At 37.8% G+C, this 19,922-nt stretch overlaps 1 protein-coding gene across 6 annotated transcripts in view; it reads right to left on the bottom strand.

Annotated features, from left to right (window-relative positions):
• COL13A1 (collagen type XIII alpha 1 chain) overlaps positions 1-19,922 on the bottom strand; it is a 211,839-nt gene that overhangs the window by 45,294 nt on the left and 146,623 nt on the right. For 3 of the 6 annotated variants that reach the window (XM_042458083.1, XM_042458085.1, XM_042458087.1), the window contains 8 exons: positions 17,101-17,127; positions 12,012-12,065; positions 10,381-10,467; positions 8,357-8,401; positions 7,430-7,498; positions 6,068-6,091; positions 4,062-4,115; positions 1,426-1,470 (listed from right to left, as the gene is read on the bottom strand). In XM_042458083.1, coding sequence (XP_042314017.1) covers positions 1,426-1,470; positions 4,062-4,115; positions 6,068-6,091; positions 7,430-7,498; positions 8,357-8,401; positions 10,381-10,467; positions 12,012-12,065; positions 17,101-17,127 — 405 coding nt within the window. The remainder of the gene's footprint in view (positions 1-1,425; positions 1,471-4,061; positions 4,116-6,067; positions 6,092-7,429; positions 7,499-8,356; positions 8,402-10,380; positions 10,468-12,011; positions 12,066-17,100; positions 17,128-19,922) is intronic. The other 3 variants (XM_042458084.1, XM_042458086.1, XM_042458088.1) reach the window with 1 other exon arrangement.

The raw sequence follows: 19,922 nt of genomic DNA, 5'->3' as shown, positions 1-19,922 counted from the left end.
ATAGGTTTTAAATGGTTTTAATTCTGTAGATAAAATTGTTTAACAATAATTTCTTGTATGTCGTTCTTGTTAATGTTGTATGCCTTCACGTCATTTCTGACTTCACCATAAGGTGAAATTATCATGAGGTTTTCTTGGCAAGATTTGTTCAGAGAAGATCTGCCATTGCCTTCCCCTGAGGCTGAGAGAGTGTGACTCGCCCAAGGTCACCCAGTGGGTTTCATGTTTGAGTTAAGCATCAAACCCTGGTCTGCAGAGTCATAGCTGAACACTCAAACCACTACGCCATGCTGGCTCTCTATAGTTTAACTTATGTGTTTTTATCTGCATTTGTTTTAGTATGGTACATTGCTCTGAAATGCAGTTCTGTGGAAAAGACAGGATAGAAATACTTAAATAATTAAATAAAAAATATGTCAATGGTGATGATGATGTATCCCAGCCCCTATATAAAACATGTATATATATAGGAGTGTACTTCAGTGTGCATGTGTTCAGTTAGGGGTGTGTGTGTGTCTATACATTCACATAGGTGTAGCAAAGTGGATGAATGCCTGCAGTCCTACTAGGTGGGGGCATATGCAGCAGGTAGTGGGAGGGGGGGTATATCCATTTTTCTGGCACTTCTCCCCTCCTTCATTTACTGTGATTTCCTACTTGGAAAATATGGTCATAAAGATACATTTCAAAGCTCTCAGATGTCTTCCACCTGAGTACTGCACTGAAGAAAGTAAGGAGATCATTAGCTTTGCTGCCGGGATAGACCCAGGATGTAACTTTTTAAAGACAGATCTTTATCACACTGTCCCATCGCCGGGCAGTATGCAGCCCGTATGCAACCCAGGCTTCTCTCGCAGCTTTTCAAGAATGGGATTTTCTGTTCTTGAAAAGAATGGCAATGAGTGAATGCGATAGGTTCTGCCTTACTAAAGTTACATCCCAGTTTTATCTTGGAAGCGAAGCTAATGTGATAATCTCATAAACCTAAATTTCTAAGTAAGTGTACATAAGATTTTGGCATACAAACAACACTTGCATGCAGAGGAATATTTATGTGAGTTGACTTGCAAAGACAGAGGCAGAAGCATAAGCTGAGGACATAGTGAAGTGTTTTCTTGTTCAGGTCCAACTTGGTAAAACACTCCACTAAAAGTTCTGATATCATTTGACTACCAATAAACATGCATTCAATAGCTGCCACACATAAAGAAAAGAATACCTAGTGCTTTGAAAAATGGACCCATTGAAATCATTTCTACTTCATGGAAACACTTTAAATCAAGAATGCAGCTGAGGCCTTTGTGCAGTAACTCCAGATTCAAAGAACAGAGAAACACATTTTCAATAACTTAACACTGTGATTCATCTCTTTTTACTCTCTATAGAGCATTCAAATTGATATGACTTCTGCTTTTCAATTCTTACCTTTTCTCCATCATGTCCAGGAGGACCTGGCAGGCCAACTTCACCCTAAGGTATAGAAAGCAATGGAGAGAGAGAATGAGAGAAAGAAAGAACAAAAAAAAATGCTAAGAACTATGTCACGTATTTGTATAGGAAATCATAGTGATGACAAAAACAAGGTCAGAAAAGAAATCTTGGTTAAGAGCAGTGGTGAAAATAGGAAGGTGCGGCAGGTGACACTCCAGAAGAGGGGTAACACCTGGTTGGGCTGTCCTCCTGTTGGGGGCAATGAGAAGGGGTGAACATGTCCCTTCAGGTTTTTCTGCAGTGGTGGCTTCCTCCTGAGGAGGAGGCTGATGCCATAGTGAAAGAGAAGGGCAAGGACACCCCTCTAGGTTTCACCATCACCATGATTTCCTCCTTGGGAGGAGGCTCCCACCACCACAGAAAAGAGAAGGTCAAATGGACTCTTTTGGCTGCCGCCACTCCCATTACCCGGCAGCCCCCCCGCCAGGTGGCAACCAGGGTGGGGGCGCCACTGGTTAACAGTGTTATGTCTGGCAAATTGAGGCATTTAAAACTTGATGAGATAAAGTGGGAACCGTAATGCTCAAGAGAAACTGATTACATCCCAAATCAGCCCTGGAATAGTTAGTTTTAATTAACCATCTCATAGTCATGTGATAAGAGAACCACTGCAGTGTATCCTTCTCTTTGAACTGTATCATCCAGTTATTAGATGTCTAACAACATGTTTCTGTTTCATTTTCCTGGTGCAAATGAAGATGAGACAGTCACAGCCACGCTTGCTCCTTCTGCCTGTTTCTTCCACCTGTTTTGAGGCATGCTTAGAGTCTGGTTGTTACAGCAAGTGGAAGAAGGAAGGCTGGATGCACAGATGACATCACCAGGAGGAGATCATGTGGCAAAATAGTGTTTGACTGCGTTGGGAAAGCTCCAGGAACCAAACTGGAAATCTTATATACATCACAAAAATGGTGGTGTAGGAGTAACATTTCATGTTACATTTCAAAGAGAGAGTCAACTCGAGGTTATCCAATTATGAATCAACATTTCCAGGATAAGAATAACAGTGAGGAAATGCAGCCCGTTCCTCCAGCTGTGTTTTAGTATCCACCACATCCATCCAAATGTTAATGGTATGTAACTAAAAGAGGCAATTAAAGTTCAGCCCTTTGCTTTGTGCTTTCTTCATGACCCCTGGGAATGAAGTAATTGCTTATCCCTGCCATAGCATGGTACAACCATTAGATATAAAACATGCTTTAAAATGTATCACAGGAATGGGGTTGTGCATATGTTATTTTTCAAAGTAATTTTCCTGAGGTAACTTAATTTTATAACCAGGTGTAACTGCTATCTCTTGCTGCATGCCATGTGCATTCATTTACACATACAGGTACAGCATTTGAGTGGAGGGGGGGGGCAATGTAGCATGTACAAGAGGCTTTACAATTCAGCTAACTGAAAGCTAGGCAATTGAAAGTGGCTTGTTTCAAGACTTACCTATGTATATTTAATTTTTATAAAACATTTTTCCTGTTATCATAATATATATAGCTCCTAATTTAGCAAGGGAAAAGAAATGGCAGGACAATCGGTTCTCCCACAATATAGAGTAGGGGCAGATGGGAAACTGACATCCCTCTTATATACTGATTTCTGGGGCTCAGACAAAATTTATTTGGAAGGATGGGGAAGAGAAACCAATGAAAGGTGGAATAAGAGGGCAAAAGGTAATTATTATATATGATGACCAGATTATATTATTCTGAAATTTTAAAATGTCAGCTGTAAGGAGAAAGAAGAGATATTTTACAATAGCTTTTTTTGTATGAGATATTTATTTTTAAAATGATAAAGGTATGTCTAGTCATAACGGACTGTAGGCTGTGGTGCTCATCTCCGTTTCTAAGCTGAAGAGCCAGCGTTGTCTGAGGACTGCTCTGGTGGTCATGTGGCCAGCACTGTTACCTTGCCACTTCTAAGTGGTACCTACCTATCTACTTGCATTTGCATGCTTTTGAATTGCTAGGTTGGCAGAGCTGGGACTAGTGACTGGACCTCACCCCATTATGCAGCACCCAGGCCTCGAACTGCCAACCTCCTGATCTTCCTATAATCAGGACTGGCGTCTTAACTACTAAGCCCCTGCATCATTATGAGATATTTATAAATGGACTTTAAAAAGTAAAAAACATGTACACTTTATAGTGAGGAAGGCATGTAGTGCATATAACTAAATTGTTGTGTAATAAACTAACATGAGCATGGTCCAACACTAACTGGGAATTTGAAGGAGTAGCTTTCAGGAATAACCTAGTGTAGTGTAGTGGTTTGAGCATCTCACTACGATACTATAGACCAGGGTTTGATTCCCACTCAGCCATGGAAATCCACTGGGTGACACTGGGTAGGTCACATACTCAGCCCCAGTAAATAAGATAGTAGGTTCGTCTTAGGGCTGCCATAAGTCAGAAATGACTTGAAAGCACACAAAAACAAATTTTGAGTAATTTCATGGCGAAATTTAAGACCATGCCCAATCTTTTGCACTAGAAGCAGTAGGCTAATGGTGCTTTACTTTTCTGAATAGTTCCTACATTGAGTTTTATGAATGATAATGGCTGACTTACCTTCTGTCCTGGTGGACCTGGTGGTCCTGCAACTCCAGGTAGTCCAGGAGGTCCCTCATGAAAGAAAAACATGTATTTTAAATATATAAAACCAAAAAATGTGCTTTCTTTAAAAACATTTGAATGTCCTTTCTAAAAATTAGTGATGCCGAAGAGCCTTAAAGAATTTACAGATGTGAAAAAATAATGTGAGGGTAGACAGTATCAGATGAAGGTAAACAGACATGTAGGTTTGTGGATAATATTTTTAGATGATCCAGAGTCTAAAGAATGTGAGGAATCCATTGGTAAGAAAACAGAGATGCCTCAGATAATCGATTTGACTGTCCATTGTAAGTACTTAATTTATATAAAAAATAATATTAGAAAGTCAGCAGTGTTATGACCATACTCTCTGGGTCATGATGGGTGGGAACTGGGCTAGAGTATTGGTTGGGCTACAATGCTAGACTCTATTCTGCCATGAAGGCTCAGTGGAGCGCCTTTAGATAGTTACTCTTTCTCATCTTAATATACCTCACAGGACAGTTGTGTGAATAAAAGTTGGGAGGGGAACCACATACATAGCTTCGAGCTCCTTGGAGGAATGGTGAAGTATTTTTTAAAAATGAAATCTTTAAAATTAAATTAAATAAATTAAATTTTTTATTTCCTGAACCAAAATCTGACATGCAGTCTTTAGTTATGTAAATATTTATATGGTGCTTTTCATTTCAAAATATTCCAAAGTGGTTCACAATAGAAACATACAATAAAACATAAGTCAAAAAGAAAAAAAGAAAGGATAAAAAAGTACATACTGCAAAATCTATAAAACAAAACAAAACAAAAATTAAAAATAGGGGAAACTGGTGAAGTTGACAGTTAGGGCAATTAACAAATTCTTCAATTAAATGTGAAAGCACCCAGAATTATGAGTCTGCCCAGTTTCAATGGGAAGACCATTCCATATGGTGAGAGCTACAATGGAGAAAGCCTCCTCTGCACCACTGCAAAAAAGAGTCTCACTAGGCTGCAGTACCAAAAGCTAACCATAATAATGTAACTTCTTTTCACAAAAACCTTGGTGTCAGTTCTGACAAGAGTATTAGGATGAAGTCCATTGGAGATGTGCCACATACAGTGGTTTTACTCTTAGAAATATAGCTTATTAAGTAGTAGTTTAGGGCCAGCATCGTGCAGTGGTTTGCACATTGGAATACGATTCTGGAGACGAAGGTTAAATTCTTGCTCAGCCATGGAAACCCACCGAGAGACCTTGGCCAAGTCACACTCCTTCAGCTCAGAGGAAGGAAAAGGCAGACCCTTTCCAAACAAAATTTACCAAGGATTTTATATTGTACACCATTGGAAGATTTTATATTTTATATGTTTATTGATTTCATTATCTGTATGTACAGCACTGTGTACATTTACAGCGCTATATAAACAAACTATAATAATAATAATAATAATAATGATGATGATGATGATGATGATGATGATGATGAAACCTGGGTCTCCATAAGTCAGAAATAACTTGAAGGCACAGAACAAAAATTCAAAGGCTTTGGCCAGCTACTCTCTTTTTAAACTTTATTTAAATTTTGTCTACAGTATGAGGTAAGAAAACCAGTTTTGCTTGTAGCAGAGAATACAAAAGATTTACCAATTACAAAAAATTATTAAAAGATTTCAATTTTTATTAAAGATGGTAATGCTATTTTTTAAAAATCACATTTTACATATCTGTCTTCTAGTCCTTATACTGTAAAATGGTGACTTTGTCATGTTTGTTTTGAAAATGTGGCAAAATTACATTTGATATGCTAACTTCCACAGTCCTCTAGTAGGACGATTATTGGATTTATAGTCCAAAAAAAGGTAATGTTTTTGAAACTCTGAATATTAGCCTACTGTGGCTCACAAGTTATAACAAATTTGCCAGTTTTGTTTATTCTGCTCATCTTATATAATTTAAATTTGATTATAAACCATAAATACATACAGGTAAAAAACTGACTCACCATAAGGGCCAAGGTCCGTATCTCCTGAAAAATGAAAAAGAAATGAAGAAAAAGGTGTGCATGTATGTCTATATCTCTTGAAGAAGTGTAGCTCTTTTCCTTTCCAAACAAAATTAATGTTCTTGAAATTAATGCATGGTGTGCTGGCTGATTTTAAGGTCAGACCTGCAGAGGTTGAAAGGTTTGCATGTCCTCTGCAGTTGCTCACTCATGTTCTAACATCATGAAATCATAAGTTATCTCTCCTCAGTCAAATCTAGAAGTGTATTTCATATGAGGTTTTTTTTTTGTTTGCCTTCTGTACGTTGATATAATTTAAGGTTTACATTGTTTTAATATGACCCAAAACAGCCACATTTTCTATTGCCACCAGTATGGTGTTGTGGTTTGAACACTGGGCTGTAACTCTGGACTCATGGCCCTGCTATGCCACGGAAACCTACTGGGTGATCCTGGGCAAGTCCCATAATTTCAGCCTCAGAAAAGTCAGAAATGACTTGAATGAACACAACAACAACAACAGTAACAACAACACTGTCGCTATGACTTCAGTCACCAGGTTTTAACCAATATTTCTGCCCACTGCATATGCTCCAACTATCAAGATTTGACAGGGATAGTCCCAATTAATCTCCTATTGTTCTACTTTTTTGGTTGCTTTTAAAATGTCTGTTTCTCTCTCTGTATACTTCTTTTGCCCTTTGTTGTCAGCTAAATTCACTTGCTGCAAACTGAGTTCAAATTGCAAAAGTAATTTACATGCAACTTGGAGGGGCAAAAGGAGAAGAAGGGATCAGAATCGTGCTCTTCCCAGTGGGCTCAGGCTAAAGCAAAGTGCTGTATCCTCTCTTAATTTGTTTGTTCTTCCTTATTAATAACTTTTACCCTCTTTACCACACTCTGATGTTGCTTGGCCAATATGTCTCAGTTTCCATCTGTGAAATGTTAGAGGGAAGGAACTTGCATAGCAAGATAAATGGCTATCAGTAATAACCCGAACTCCCAGATTAATAATCAGAAGAAAAAAAATAAGTAGACAGGAAGCTTAATGTGTTTTGATTCTTTTTGAGGTAGAAGTAAAATCTTCATTATGGGGGCAAATTCAATTCTGAGTGCCAAGTTCTTATTAAAAATGTAAGTACTGCAAGCTGTTCTTTTCACTTATTCCTACTGGCTAATGGGTCTATAAACATCTGTTGCAGCTAGGTAACTCCTATAAACATCTGTAGCACTAATGCAGAGTAGGAGAGGATCCTATTACTAATGTCTCTGTTAACACCTCCAAAAAGTGATCTGCTGGCTATAGTTAAACAGCATTATTACATTTTAAAAAAGTATCATCATTGCATGTCATTTTCTTACCTGCAAAGCTTCATTGATATTGCCATTATAATCTACCATTTCATTCTTGCCTGGTTCGCCCTTGGGACCCTAGAAAAGATTAATCACATATACAGAAAGAAATGGAAATTTCTGTCTAAATTAGATTACTATAGAACAATGTTGATTTCTAATACTGTATCTAAATTATGCAGGCTTTTAAGAAGTGTTAATGGAATATTCAGATTCCTGCAATTATTCCAGAATAACCATGAATGAATCACTGTTTACACATACACAGAGGGCTCAATATCACCAGCAGCAAATTTTTCTCCATGTTTATTTGGAGACTGTCAGTCTAACAAAATTATGACAGCTAGTCTAACATGTGTGCTTTGAACAATTTTTTGAAATACAAGCTAGGAGTAGATGTGTTGCTGTTTTTGTATTATTTTTGGTTTCACTTACCATGCCTTTAACTCCTTAGTTATAAGGCATGGTAAATATTTAAAGGCCCCAGATCCTATCTCATCTTAAAAAGCTAAGCAGGGCCAGGCCTGGTCAGTACTTGGATGGGAGACTGCCAATGAATATCAGGTGATGTAGACTACATTTTGGAAGAGAAAACTGGCAAACCACCTCTGAGTATTCCTTAATAAGAAAACCCTATGAAAATTCTTGGGGTCACCATAAATCAACAGGACACTTGAAGGCACACTCACTCACACAAGTCAAATACAGTAAAAACAATTCATGATGTAACATTTCCTAATCACATGGTTTCTTATAAAAAACAGACCGACAGTTAAGAACTGTGGCTTTGCAAATATATTTGGCCCCAATGTCCATGAGCCCCAGCCAGCAGAGCCAAGGGCACGGAGATGTAGGAGCAGGAGTCCCAAAGTTCCTAGGAGATCACAGTTGCTCACCCTGATATAGACCATGAATGAAGAGTAAAGCAATACTCACCCTTGGGCCAAATGGTCCCTGCTCCCCAGGTATTCCAGGTTCTCCCTGTAATATTGAGATCATGGAGTCAGGGACATAATATAGTCTTTTCTCCCCCTCCTTTTTTATGCAAATAGCCTGACATATTTATGTTGACCAGGGATTCATAAGGAATACACAGTGAATTCTAACAACCTAGGGTGGATTTATGTGATACATGGAGTTTACAGTTTTCATATGAAAGCTTGTTCATTTTAAACTTCCAGCATAGGCTGGATGGGTTTCTGACTACCACAAAAATAAGAGGTTCTTGCCTGTATAATTCAATAATATAATATCCATAAATGGTTGGACTTAAACCACTCACTTGTTAACACGCAAATGGATCAATGGAACATCTGAATCTATCCAGGTGGAGGTTTTCTAATCTCACACTGGCCTCATTAGCTGAATGTATCGAAAAATAAAACTGGGATCCATGGAAAACTTTATTATAAGACAGCTACAATAAATGAAATTAAATACCTGGCAAGGGAGTGGGGTAGTGGGACAATCTCAATTGTATGATATTCCTAAAAAGTTCATCATGCAGCAAGGTCCATGCTTGGTGTGTGTGTGTGCTGTGCCCATATGAAGTCCTCCTGTACCCATTTCAAATCTCATGCTGCATTTTAATGCCACAGCACAACCCAGTGTTAAAGTTAAAGCACAAAATAGTGCTCCTGGAATGATGGTGACCAGTGACCATAAGGCAAAGAAAAAAGGACTTACTTAAAGAACTGGATAAGAGTGAATTTAGCTAGCACAGCATTCCTAGCCTTGCATGACTATCTGTGCCTTCCATAATTCTCTGTTCTAAACACTTTCATTTGCATAACATCTTTTAGAAACTCACCAGCATTCTCATCCCATCACAGTTCCACATGTGAGAGTTCGCACCTGCCTTACTTGAAAATTCATGCAGGATTTTTTCAGAGAGGAAGTATTCCCCCCGCCCCCATGTATGCATTTTTAATCATGTACACATTTTGCCTAAAGTATGTTTGTGTGCATTTTTCAAATACCCTTTTTAAATGGGGATGTGGTTCTTTGTATATTTTTCTTTACTGATTCACAGAGCAGGCCTAGGAAATGTAGGGATTTTTCAAGATGCATTTTCTCCTCTGTGAATCAAGAAATGGGTTTAGTTTTTTAAAAGATTTTTTCCTACTCTAATGAAACCCATACAGCATCCAATAATAAGTGGACAGAAATGTCAATTCTAACCCACTTTATTCTTCAGTAGGCTTTTATGTATGTAAAATATAAATCCTTGGCTATTGTCATCACAAGAAAGAATGAGTAAGTAATGGGGTTTTCTTCCAGCTGAGAGAGCATATGACTATTTCTTTGAAGAATTCACTGTATCTCGAAATTATGAAGTGTTTCCTTGGGGTTGTCTATGAATATTTCTTAATCTGTTTTACTGATCAGCATGCTTCTTGGCTTAGTCAGACTAGAATAGTATGCACTAGCACAATGACCACTCACAACAGACCAAACTGGTCTATTACTCTCCAAATCTGTCTGCTGTGATTTGACACACTCTTGCTTCTCTCTGGCCTGGCAGAGCAACACACTCCTCTGGTAAAGTCTTATTTCACAATAGCTGATCCCCCATCATGATATTTCCATGGCTTCTGAAGTTCCCATGAGACTTGAGACCTCACAAGAACCTGAAATCTTGCAAGAGGTCCTCCTTTCATGAGATTTAAGGCAGCTTCATGTACTCCTGTCATGTGTTCACACCCAGCCTTGCACTGGTTAGAAAGCAGTAGGCCTGCTGTTTGACTTTGGTGGCTGGTCAAAGGACAGCTCTTCTTCAGTAGCTTCAGAAAATGATTTCAGTACAGTATAGGTACAAAACCCAAGAAGATTCATTGTTCAATTATTCTTCCTGATCAAGGATGGGGGCCGACTTTTGGTTTCCTCAGTTTTTCACCAGAGAGTGAATACTTGAAAATATTATTTCCATCAATAATAAAAAGGCAGAGAAATTTACTCACTTTTGGTCCAGGAGGCCCAGGCAATCCTGGTGGTCCAGGTTCCCCTTTACCTCCTCCAAGTGCATTGCCAGAATCTCCCTTTTCTCCCTACATACAGAAAGATAAATACCTGATCATTACACATTTTCAATTTTCTTTAAAGGACACTTCTCTGAGTAAATACAGTTGGCCCTTCTTATACACGGATTTTTTATACACAGATTCAAGCATACCCGGTTTGAAAATGTTCAAACAAAGTATAAATTTCAAATATCAAACCTTGATTTTCCATTTTTTATAAGGGACACCATTTTGCTTTGTCATTATATTGAATGGGACTTGAGCATACACGGATTTTGTTATACATGGGGGATCTTGGAACCAAAACCCAGCATATAACAAGGGTCCACTGTATAAGGAGGGACTGAAATAAGGCATTTTTGAGAAATCGCAACACCCTAATCAAATTCAAAGAGTCATAGAACAGGAGGGGACCACAAGGGCCACCTAATCCAAACCCTTGCCATGCAGGAAATGTCTTGATAATGTCACAGATACTCTGCCAGTCCTAATGTAGCCAAAACATCAGCAGCCAGATGAAAGAGGAAGGTATGTGCAGGATTGTGGGACTCTTGTAGAAGTACTTCTGTTAATGAGGATGAACATGCTCAGTGAGCACAGATGGATTGCTGAATAATTGTTGGGAGGTGGCGATTTTTGTCAAAACAACAGGGAGAGAAATGGAATGGAGTAGCTTGCAAAAGCCCTATGGGTGGCTGGAATACAAACAGGATCACTTTTCACTGTAACATTTTCTTGCAGTTCTCTTTTGTTTCCTCAAAATTTCAAAGAAGCATATAAATCTGTTACAGCAAAACCAAAAACAAGAGTTTAGTCACCTTAAAGATTAAGAGATTTAGAAGCTGTTAGTCTTTAAGATGCCACAAGAGTGTTTTCTATATTTCTTTACAAATGGGACACAGGTACATTTTCCTTCTTGCTGTGCTACAAACATTATTTGCCACAGAATACATTCAGTCCCAGATTCACTACTACAGGGGCAATTTTGTGATGTGCCAATCTAGCAAGCATAAGTCAAGAGGGGATTCGAATGGCTAATTGAATTTATTCCATTTTATTGTAGAGCATTTTAATCACTCTTCATTCATTTGCATGCCATGTCTACTGATTGCCATGCGTAAGTCAGCAGGCCTTGCTTTGCAAATACATCTTTGTGCAAAATGGGATTTAAAGCAAAACATCACAGTATAATTTCCCCCTTTGTGGTTCATAGACTCAAAGTCCTGACTCAGTGCTAGCTCTATGATTTATAAAAATAAAGTCAGTAGTTAAATTCATAGCCAGATTCTTACACATTTTTAACAACTGTGTCCTAAGAATCACCACAGGACAGAGGCAGGGAACCATTGGCTCTACAGTGCATCAGCTTCACCTAGGATGGCCAATGGTAAGGGATCATGGGACTTGAATTCCAAAATGTATAGATGGCAAAAGATTTCCTGCCTCTGCTTTCATAGGTGCCCAGTTTGATTCACAGTAGGGGAAAAGGGCTGTACACTCACTTCTGTGCAAATAGGAAATATACTATCTACCACTTCTTCCCCTTCCCCAACTTAGTTAACAAAACAAACCTTTTGTCCTATGATTCCAGGAGGGCCTGGATCACCAGGTTTTCCCTTCTCACCCTGTTGGTGAAAAAACAAACATGGTTGCACACCAACTGCAATGATGTCGTTTTCCTTGCAGTAGGACTTGCTGAATGGCAGTGAAGCTGTCTATAGGCACAGTGTAACAAGCGTATCTACAGTTCCTGTTTCCATGCTGATTTTTCCCTGAAGGAAATTAAAACTTAACATAGCCTTAATTTGAATAATTTTTGTGATTAGGTTTAGTAGCTTCTTACTGAACACTTTTGTGCATTTCTAGTATCTATTAATCTGCTGGTTTAATCTCCTTTATCCACAATTCCAAAATCCAAAATATTCCAAAATCCAGTATTGTCCACATGGGTGGCTGAGACAGTGACACCTTTCCTTTTTGATGATTCAACACACACAAACTTTGTTTCATGAACAAAATTATTTTAAAACATTGTGTATAAAATTATCTCCAGGCTAGGTGTATTTGAACCATAAATGCATTTCATATTTAGACTTGGATACAATCTCCAAGGTATCTCATTGTGTATATGCAACTATTCCAAAATTTGAAAAGCTCTGAAATCCAAATCACATCTGGCCTCAAGCATTTTGTATAAGGGGGAGTCAACCTGTATTGTATCAACTGTTGTCCCTCTTTATTGCTGAAATGAAACTTAAACATTTCTTTTAATATGGAATTTATCACCCTTTTACACACTCTGAATCAAGTTTTTGTCTTGAATCTGCAGAAGTCTTTCTTTGAAAGAAAGGTCTGTGGGGGAAATTCTATGTACTTGTCCACAGCACAATACCACAGAGTTCATATCACACCATGGAATTTACTGACTGCATGTATTCATATCATGGATCACTCCTGGGGATTGTGTTAGCCAGCCATCACAGAAAGTAGAATCAATATGACACCATTCTGTATAATATTCTGAACCCATATGAATGATCTTGTATGTGCTCTACTCCTGTTCCCAGCTACCTAAACACTGTGATATGATGCAGCTCTGAAAATCAAGCTTGACTCTACCTTCAGGCAAAATGAGGTGTTCAATAAGCTGATTGTGTGTCAAAAACCACAGAAAATAATTGGTTGTTGTTAACAAGGAAAAATTCTTGTTGGATTTTCTACCCCAGTTCTTTCAGCTACTAAAATAGCTTAGTAAGGTTTGAGTGCTATGTACTATGATTGAGGTGAGGGACTTGAGCTGTTCCACTTCAGTTCAAATATCTTGTACTGCAGTGGCCTTGTCTGAAAGTATTAGTTTTTACAACTTGACCGAACAGCATGGATATTCACTTGTCAGGTCACACAGGAAAAATATTTTCCCCAATAACAAGCACCCTTTAGAAGCATAGAAACATAAAGATTTAAGAAGCTTCATGGGCCATCAATTCCAGCCCCCCTGCCCAGCATGGGATCTTGTTTCAGAACTCCTGTTACAGTACAAATAAGCTATTTTGTGGTGTATCCTTGCATGTGTGTGAATGCTTTGTGCATTAAAAATAATAATTTTATAGAACAAAAGATATGGGGTCTAGTTGGGCAAAAGTTTAGAAAATATTATGAGTCACCTTCAGCATAAGGTCCCAGGGCAAAATACATTCAGGTTATGAACCACATCATTTAAAAAAATGAACAATAAAACACAACAACTGCAGCATCCATTCAACAAATCATGCTGAACCATAATAGAACAATTAATGTCCTATTATGCATCTCCATGCATCTGAGGAAGTAGACTATGGAACTATGAAAACTATGAAACTTAGGCTACAATTTCTTTTGCACAGTTAGTCTCAAAGGTGCTACAAGATCCCTTTGCATACTAATATTACAGATTAACACAGCTATGTCTCTGACTTTCAGCACAATTAAGTTCAACTATTCAACTAATTAAAATATATAGATATAAAAAAAGAATCTCAGATATAAGAAGAGATATTAATTGAAATGCTACATTTTCAAATTAGACCAAAAAAGCATGAAGTGCCATATGTTATTACTAATACCAACTAGTTACATGGATTTTGCCATCTCCAAACAACTATTGCATTTACTCAGAAATAGTTTGGCAACTTTCTGCATCCCCATGTCCTTCCCATCCTGCCTATCCTATTAGGTATTACAAGGGTAAAGATCTAAGATATAAGATAAACACATCTTTTGCCAATGTTCGGTACATTCTGAATAGTGCTAATTACCAAAACTACTTTTTCACCTGTCCTTCTCCTTTAGTTAAGTTGTGGACAAACACAGCACACGTGTAAATACAGGAATAAAAGCATTCTTTCCAAGCATGGAAATGCAGCTCCAAGCAATATGATCCAGGATGGGGCTGCTGGACAGGGCAATGCAGAACAACAAAGCAAGCCCACACATTTGATAATGTCCTACCCTCTGCCCCCTTTTCCCTGGCAAACCTGGGGGGCCCATTTTCCCTGCAACTCCGCGTTCTCCCTTTTTTCCCCCCAAAAGAAAAGAGAGACAGAACATAATGTTTGTTACATACTATTGGTACTTTCGAAACACATTATCAACAAAATCTCAAGCATGGTTTCCAGAGTGGAAAAATCCCCACTTCCATAACAGGATACACATAGTCTTTATTCTATAGCATCCACAAACAGAAAGCATGGTGCAAAATGGCAGTCTAGTGAACTGCACAATTCCTACTGCTGCTTTATAGTTTGAGAAAATGACTTCACCAATGGCAGAGGACAAATAGCACAAGGTTCAAGTGTTGGCTCATGCTGCTGCCTTGTAGTCTTGTGGGCACTGAGATGACAAGGTAAAGAGGAGGAAAGTGTGCTTTGTACAACAGTGCAATGCCTTCAACCCTTGCATGTTTTTTAAAAAGTTATCAAAAGTTAGTACTGTATAGTCAGCCCTCCATAGATTCTTTATCCACAAATTCAACCACCCATAGCTCAAACATATTCCAAAATGCAAATCTTGATTTTGCTATTTTATATAAGGGGTACTATTTTACTACTCCACTGTATATAATGGGACTTGAACATCTATGGATTTTGTTATCTATGGGAGGTCTTGGAACCAAACCCCAGAGGATCCCAAGGGACCAATTCATTTTAATTATTTTCAATAAAAGGGAAATAACAGTTACCTTTAAAAAATGCAGATATAATAATAACTACTTTCTAACCTTACTATAAAGATAACTAATCACCTTTTAAAAACAACTTCTCAAGTGGTATGAATAAGTGCGGTTTAAAGTTTTCAATTTATATGCTTTTTGCCGAATAATAATTGGAAATAAGGACTAACCATAAGAGCTTCAAGCCAGCATGATATAGTGGTTGGAGCACTGGACGACTACTCTAGAAACCAGGGTCTGGACTCCCAATCTGCCATGGAAACCCACTAGGTGACTTTGAGTAAGTCATACTCTCTCAGCCTGAGAGAAAGGCAAAGTTAGAGCCCTTCTGAACAATTTTTTGAAGAAAAGCATGTGATAGGTTTGTTTTAGGTTTGCCATAAGTAAGAAATGACTTGAAGGCACCTAACAACAACAGCAAATAACAGCTCTCGCTTAGCAATGTGTTTGTGTCCATTCAGAAAGAGTTCATGTAATTCCTGAAGCAGAGAATGACCTGGGTAGCAGTGTGCATTCTCTCTCCGAAAATGATCTTTCAAAAATGGCAGTATCTGGATTTGCAGGCCAAGCCATATGACCCTTTTTTCCATATCAGGAGCAATCCAGGTTGCCATTTTTTATGTGGTAAAATGGTAGTTTGATTTGATTACATAACATACACCAGCATGCCACTCCAAAGCTTTCTGAACCAGGTTAAGTGAGTAGTACTCTGTGCTCATTTATAAAGTTGCAGTATCTGATGATACATTAGATTTTTCTAATAGATGTCCTATTTTTGAGGACTGCACAGTGATGCCTTTCCTCTCTCTAGTCTCCACTTTTGTCTTCACAGTAACATCACAACTAGCTGTTTTCTCTGCAGTCCACATCTTTGCTTACTATGTTTTAAAGAGAAAATGCAAATTAAGTTATTTAGTGGCTTTGTCTCTTTTTTTAAAAAAGCTGTTTACATTTTTTCCATTCATCTTATAATGTATTTGAGGCATTTCATGGCTGTATGTATGTTCAAGTTGCCTGTTGACTTATCGTGACCCCATCAATTTCATAGGGTTTTCTTAGGCAAAGACTATTCAGAGGTGGTTTTTCCAGTTCTTCCCTCTGAAATATAGCCTACAGTGCTTGGCATTAAGTGGCAGTCTCCTATCCAAGGACTAACCAAGCCTGATCCTGCTTAACTTTGAAGATCAGATGGGATCTGGTGCCTTAGAGTATTTAAACTCCCAGGAACCTCCTTTTAGCCATTTTCTTTTAAAATGATTTCCCACAGTGGTAAGTAAATTGCTCCTCTCATGGGAATAGCCCTATTCAGGAATAAGTGAATTAGTTAGAACTTAAAACTAGTGAACATGAATGAATTCAGATTGCTTTAGTCATTGCATGTTCCCCCCTTAAAGATGGTGGGCTGTAAATATTGTTTCTTTCTTTTCACCCAAAGCAATTACTGAATAATATTGTTATTTTATTTTAGTTTATAATGGCAGTTGAATCACATCTGAGTAACTGTATAGTAGGCTTTTGCCCATTATGATAGATATCCTGATTTTTCTAAGGAATGTAGGGTTTTTTTTTATTCTGTGTCCTGCTGATTGGAAAGAAAACCATTTTTATTCTGTGTCCTGCTGACTGGAAAGAAAACACTGTTTCACCACTGCTAAAGGTCACTAGTGCAGAAGCAACTGAAGTTTTAATTATGAGTAAAGTTATAATTTTAAAAATATAGTTAGAAAAGAATCTCTCTATCTTTCTGTTTGGAGCACCCTGGGCACAAACGATGAAGAAGAGGAGAGATATGGAGGACAGAGAGTGTAAAGCAAGGCAACAGGCTGCTAACATTCAACAGTTTTACTAAATAGTTGCCCACCCATGAACCATAACACAGATTGCCTTAAAAGATGGAAAAGAAGACACAGACAAAGCAGATTTAGGGCAGGCATTTGCTTAAGTGCAATTACCTTTGCTCCTGGAATTCCGGGTTCACCCTAGATTATGAAAAGCAAGAGAAAGAAAAACAAACACAGAGAACAAAAGAGAAGAGGGTGACTTTACTTCCAGTTAACAGGCAGCGCAGTTGGACATTCTTTACAAAACACTCCATGCACATTAACTTTGTCTGAATGTCTATTTGGAATGGGGATGGGGAACATGTAATCGTCCAGATATGTTTCGACTACAATGCCTATTTTTCCTCACTACCAGCTCTGCTGGTTAGGGCTGATGGGAACTATAATCCAGCCATCTCCAGGAGGCCACACATCGTCCAATCTTGGTTTAAAGAGGAACACTAAGTTGCACATAGCTCTGTACCAATGGGTAGCTCACAAACAGTTGTAATTGGATGAACAGTCTTTGATTTCAAAAAACAAAATGGTGTCTCCAGATAAAGAAACAGAGATAGGGAAAAAAACAGTTAATATTCAGGCTTGAAGGTAGATGCCATAGAGAAATTGAATTTCAACTCTTATTGCCTCCAGCCAAAATGGTCACTGCCTTAAATCTAAACATCAAATAAAAACTATGTCCTACGTGTTTTTCCTGTCAGAATAATTACTTAACGCTAATATAACAAAAAATATTTCTCAAGATGTCCATCCTCAGAAGAATAAAATTCTGCGAGAGTGGAAAGCCACTGAATTTCACAGAATTTCACCCTTTCCTATCTCTTTTAATTATCAAGGCTATTTCCTTCATTTAATTTCTAAGAGAATACATGCTATTACAGTCAGACCCCACATTTGCGATCTTGACTTTTGCAGATTTGATAGTTCACAGCTTTGAATGATATGTTATCTCTAGGTCCTCCAGTGTGATTCTATGGCCAACTTTCACCAGAAGTTGCACTGAGAGACCTAGAGAATCCTAGAGAGAATCTCTCTCTAGGAATCTCTAAGTTCTGTGATCAATTTCGAGTGGATGTTGACCATAAACTTGTGTCAGAGGACCTAGAGATTCCTAGAGAGGTGTTCTCTCAGTTAAAACAAGTAGTGGGGATTTTTATTTGCTGTTTTACCACTTTCACAGAGGTCCTGCATCCTTAATCCCAGCAAATGTGGAGGTCCCACTGTATATTTCACAATCCTTGAGGCTTTCACTATCAATTTTATGGAAGGGTTTATAGTCTCATGGTGGTGTTTATAGTGGTGCAGCATTCTTTGTTGTCTATAAAAAGTGTGGAGCTTCCTTGTTGGACATTATGAGGAAAATGAAATGTAGCAAAACTGTTAAAGAGTCATGGGCAGGGAAAATACACAACCTCTCTCATATGCAGGCTCTTTGGCTTACCGGCACAATACAGAAAATATTTTCGCCAGTTGCTTATGAGTTTCCTTTGCAGGTAAAAAGTTAAAAATATATTCAGGCACATGGCTGAGATAATAGAGACAACACAAGCTACTGATGTAAAGAATCATTGCAAATGTGTTCATCTTCTTCAAAAGAGGGTATCTCTAGATACACCGAGACAACAACTATCATGAGATATTTCACACTTCATGACTTCTTGTGAAAATTTCATTTGTGCAAAGAAAAAAAGTTTTCCGGAAAACATTATTTCTAAACAAAAGACAGTGCTTTTTATCTAAAACAGAGAGTTTTCTGTGAAATAACTAGAGCTGTGAAAAATGTGAGGAAAGTATTTTTGGGTGAAACCTTTGTTCCACTCCTCCCCAAAAAATTGGAAAAAGGAATTTAAAAATAGATCCTTTAAAATGTTGAATAAAATATTTAAGACAAAGTGTTCACTTCCCCAAGGTTATTATTTTTTTTAAGAAACTATTTAACAGAAAGACTTTGATATAAGACTATGTCCACTGTTAGGTAATTGCAATTCTTGATTTTAGTTCCCTTTGTCATTTCTTTTTATGGAAACTTTCTATCTGCTTGATTCTATAGAGGAGTGAGGGAGAGAAAATAATTTTCTTTGTTTCACTAATGTTGATCATTACTTCTGTTTTTATTGGGTTCCCTACAGTTCAGGACTTGTTCTATTTATAACAAAAATATTAAAAAGTAAATTTATAATTACTATCTGAATAACTGCCAGATTTAATATATCAAATATTGTAATTTATGCCCATGTTATACATAATACATTTTATCTTTCTAAAGTAACAAAGTGGCTTTCAGAGTGTCAAGGGTGTTAACATCACACAGTTTTTCAAGATTTCCATCCCTCCCATGCAGCCCCAGATTCAAAATTCCAGACATTTTAGATTTTAGTCTCTTACACAGGCAAAACAGTTTTTGTGGGGCATTTCTTTTACAGTACTTAAAACCTCAGAAGATGATGGGCTACAATATTTATAGACTGTCAGTATATTCAAAAGAACAGCCCACACATGAAAAATATTGCCCTTTGATAGCTTCACTACCTTGGCTTTTCATCGGAATATATTTTTGACAATTCTTGTGAGGGAAGAAACACACTCGATGGTTGCCACAGGGATACTATACAAATTGGCTTTCCAATGATGAGCAATTCCTGCTCAACACACAATGGCTGAGTTCACATATGTCAGTAAACTATGGTTTAGTCTTATGAAGATGAACCTCAACAAATCTTCCCAACCCCAGCTCATGGCTTAACTAGAGGAACAGGAAGAGAACGTGAACCTGAGGCTCATTGTATTTTGTTTTCAGAATACTGTACTAAAGTCATAATCAGTAAATATATTAAATGTTTGGACATACGCAATATCTAGAAAAATGCATTATATGTATGAAGCCATTCTGAAATGAGTCTCCACATGTATCTCCTTTCAATGGCCAGAAGGAGATT

This window comes from Sceloporus undulatus, chromosome 3, assembly GCF_019175285.1.
Source record: "Sceloporus undulatus isolate JIND9_A2432 ecotype Alabama chromosome 3, SceUnd_v1.1, whole genome shotgun sequence".
Lineage (NCBI taxonomy): Eukaryota > Metazoa > Chordata > Lepidosauria > Squamata > Phrynosomatidae > Sceloporus > Sceloporus undulatus.
The sequence above is the reverse complement of the archived record's forward strand: the minus strand, read 5'-3'. Positions and strand labels throughout refer to the sequence as shown.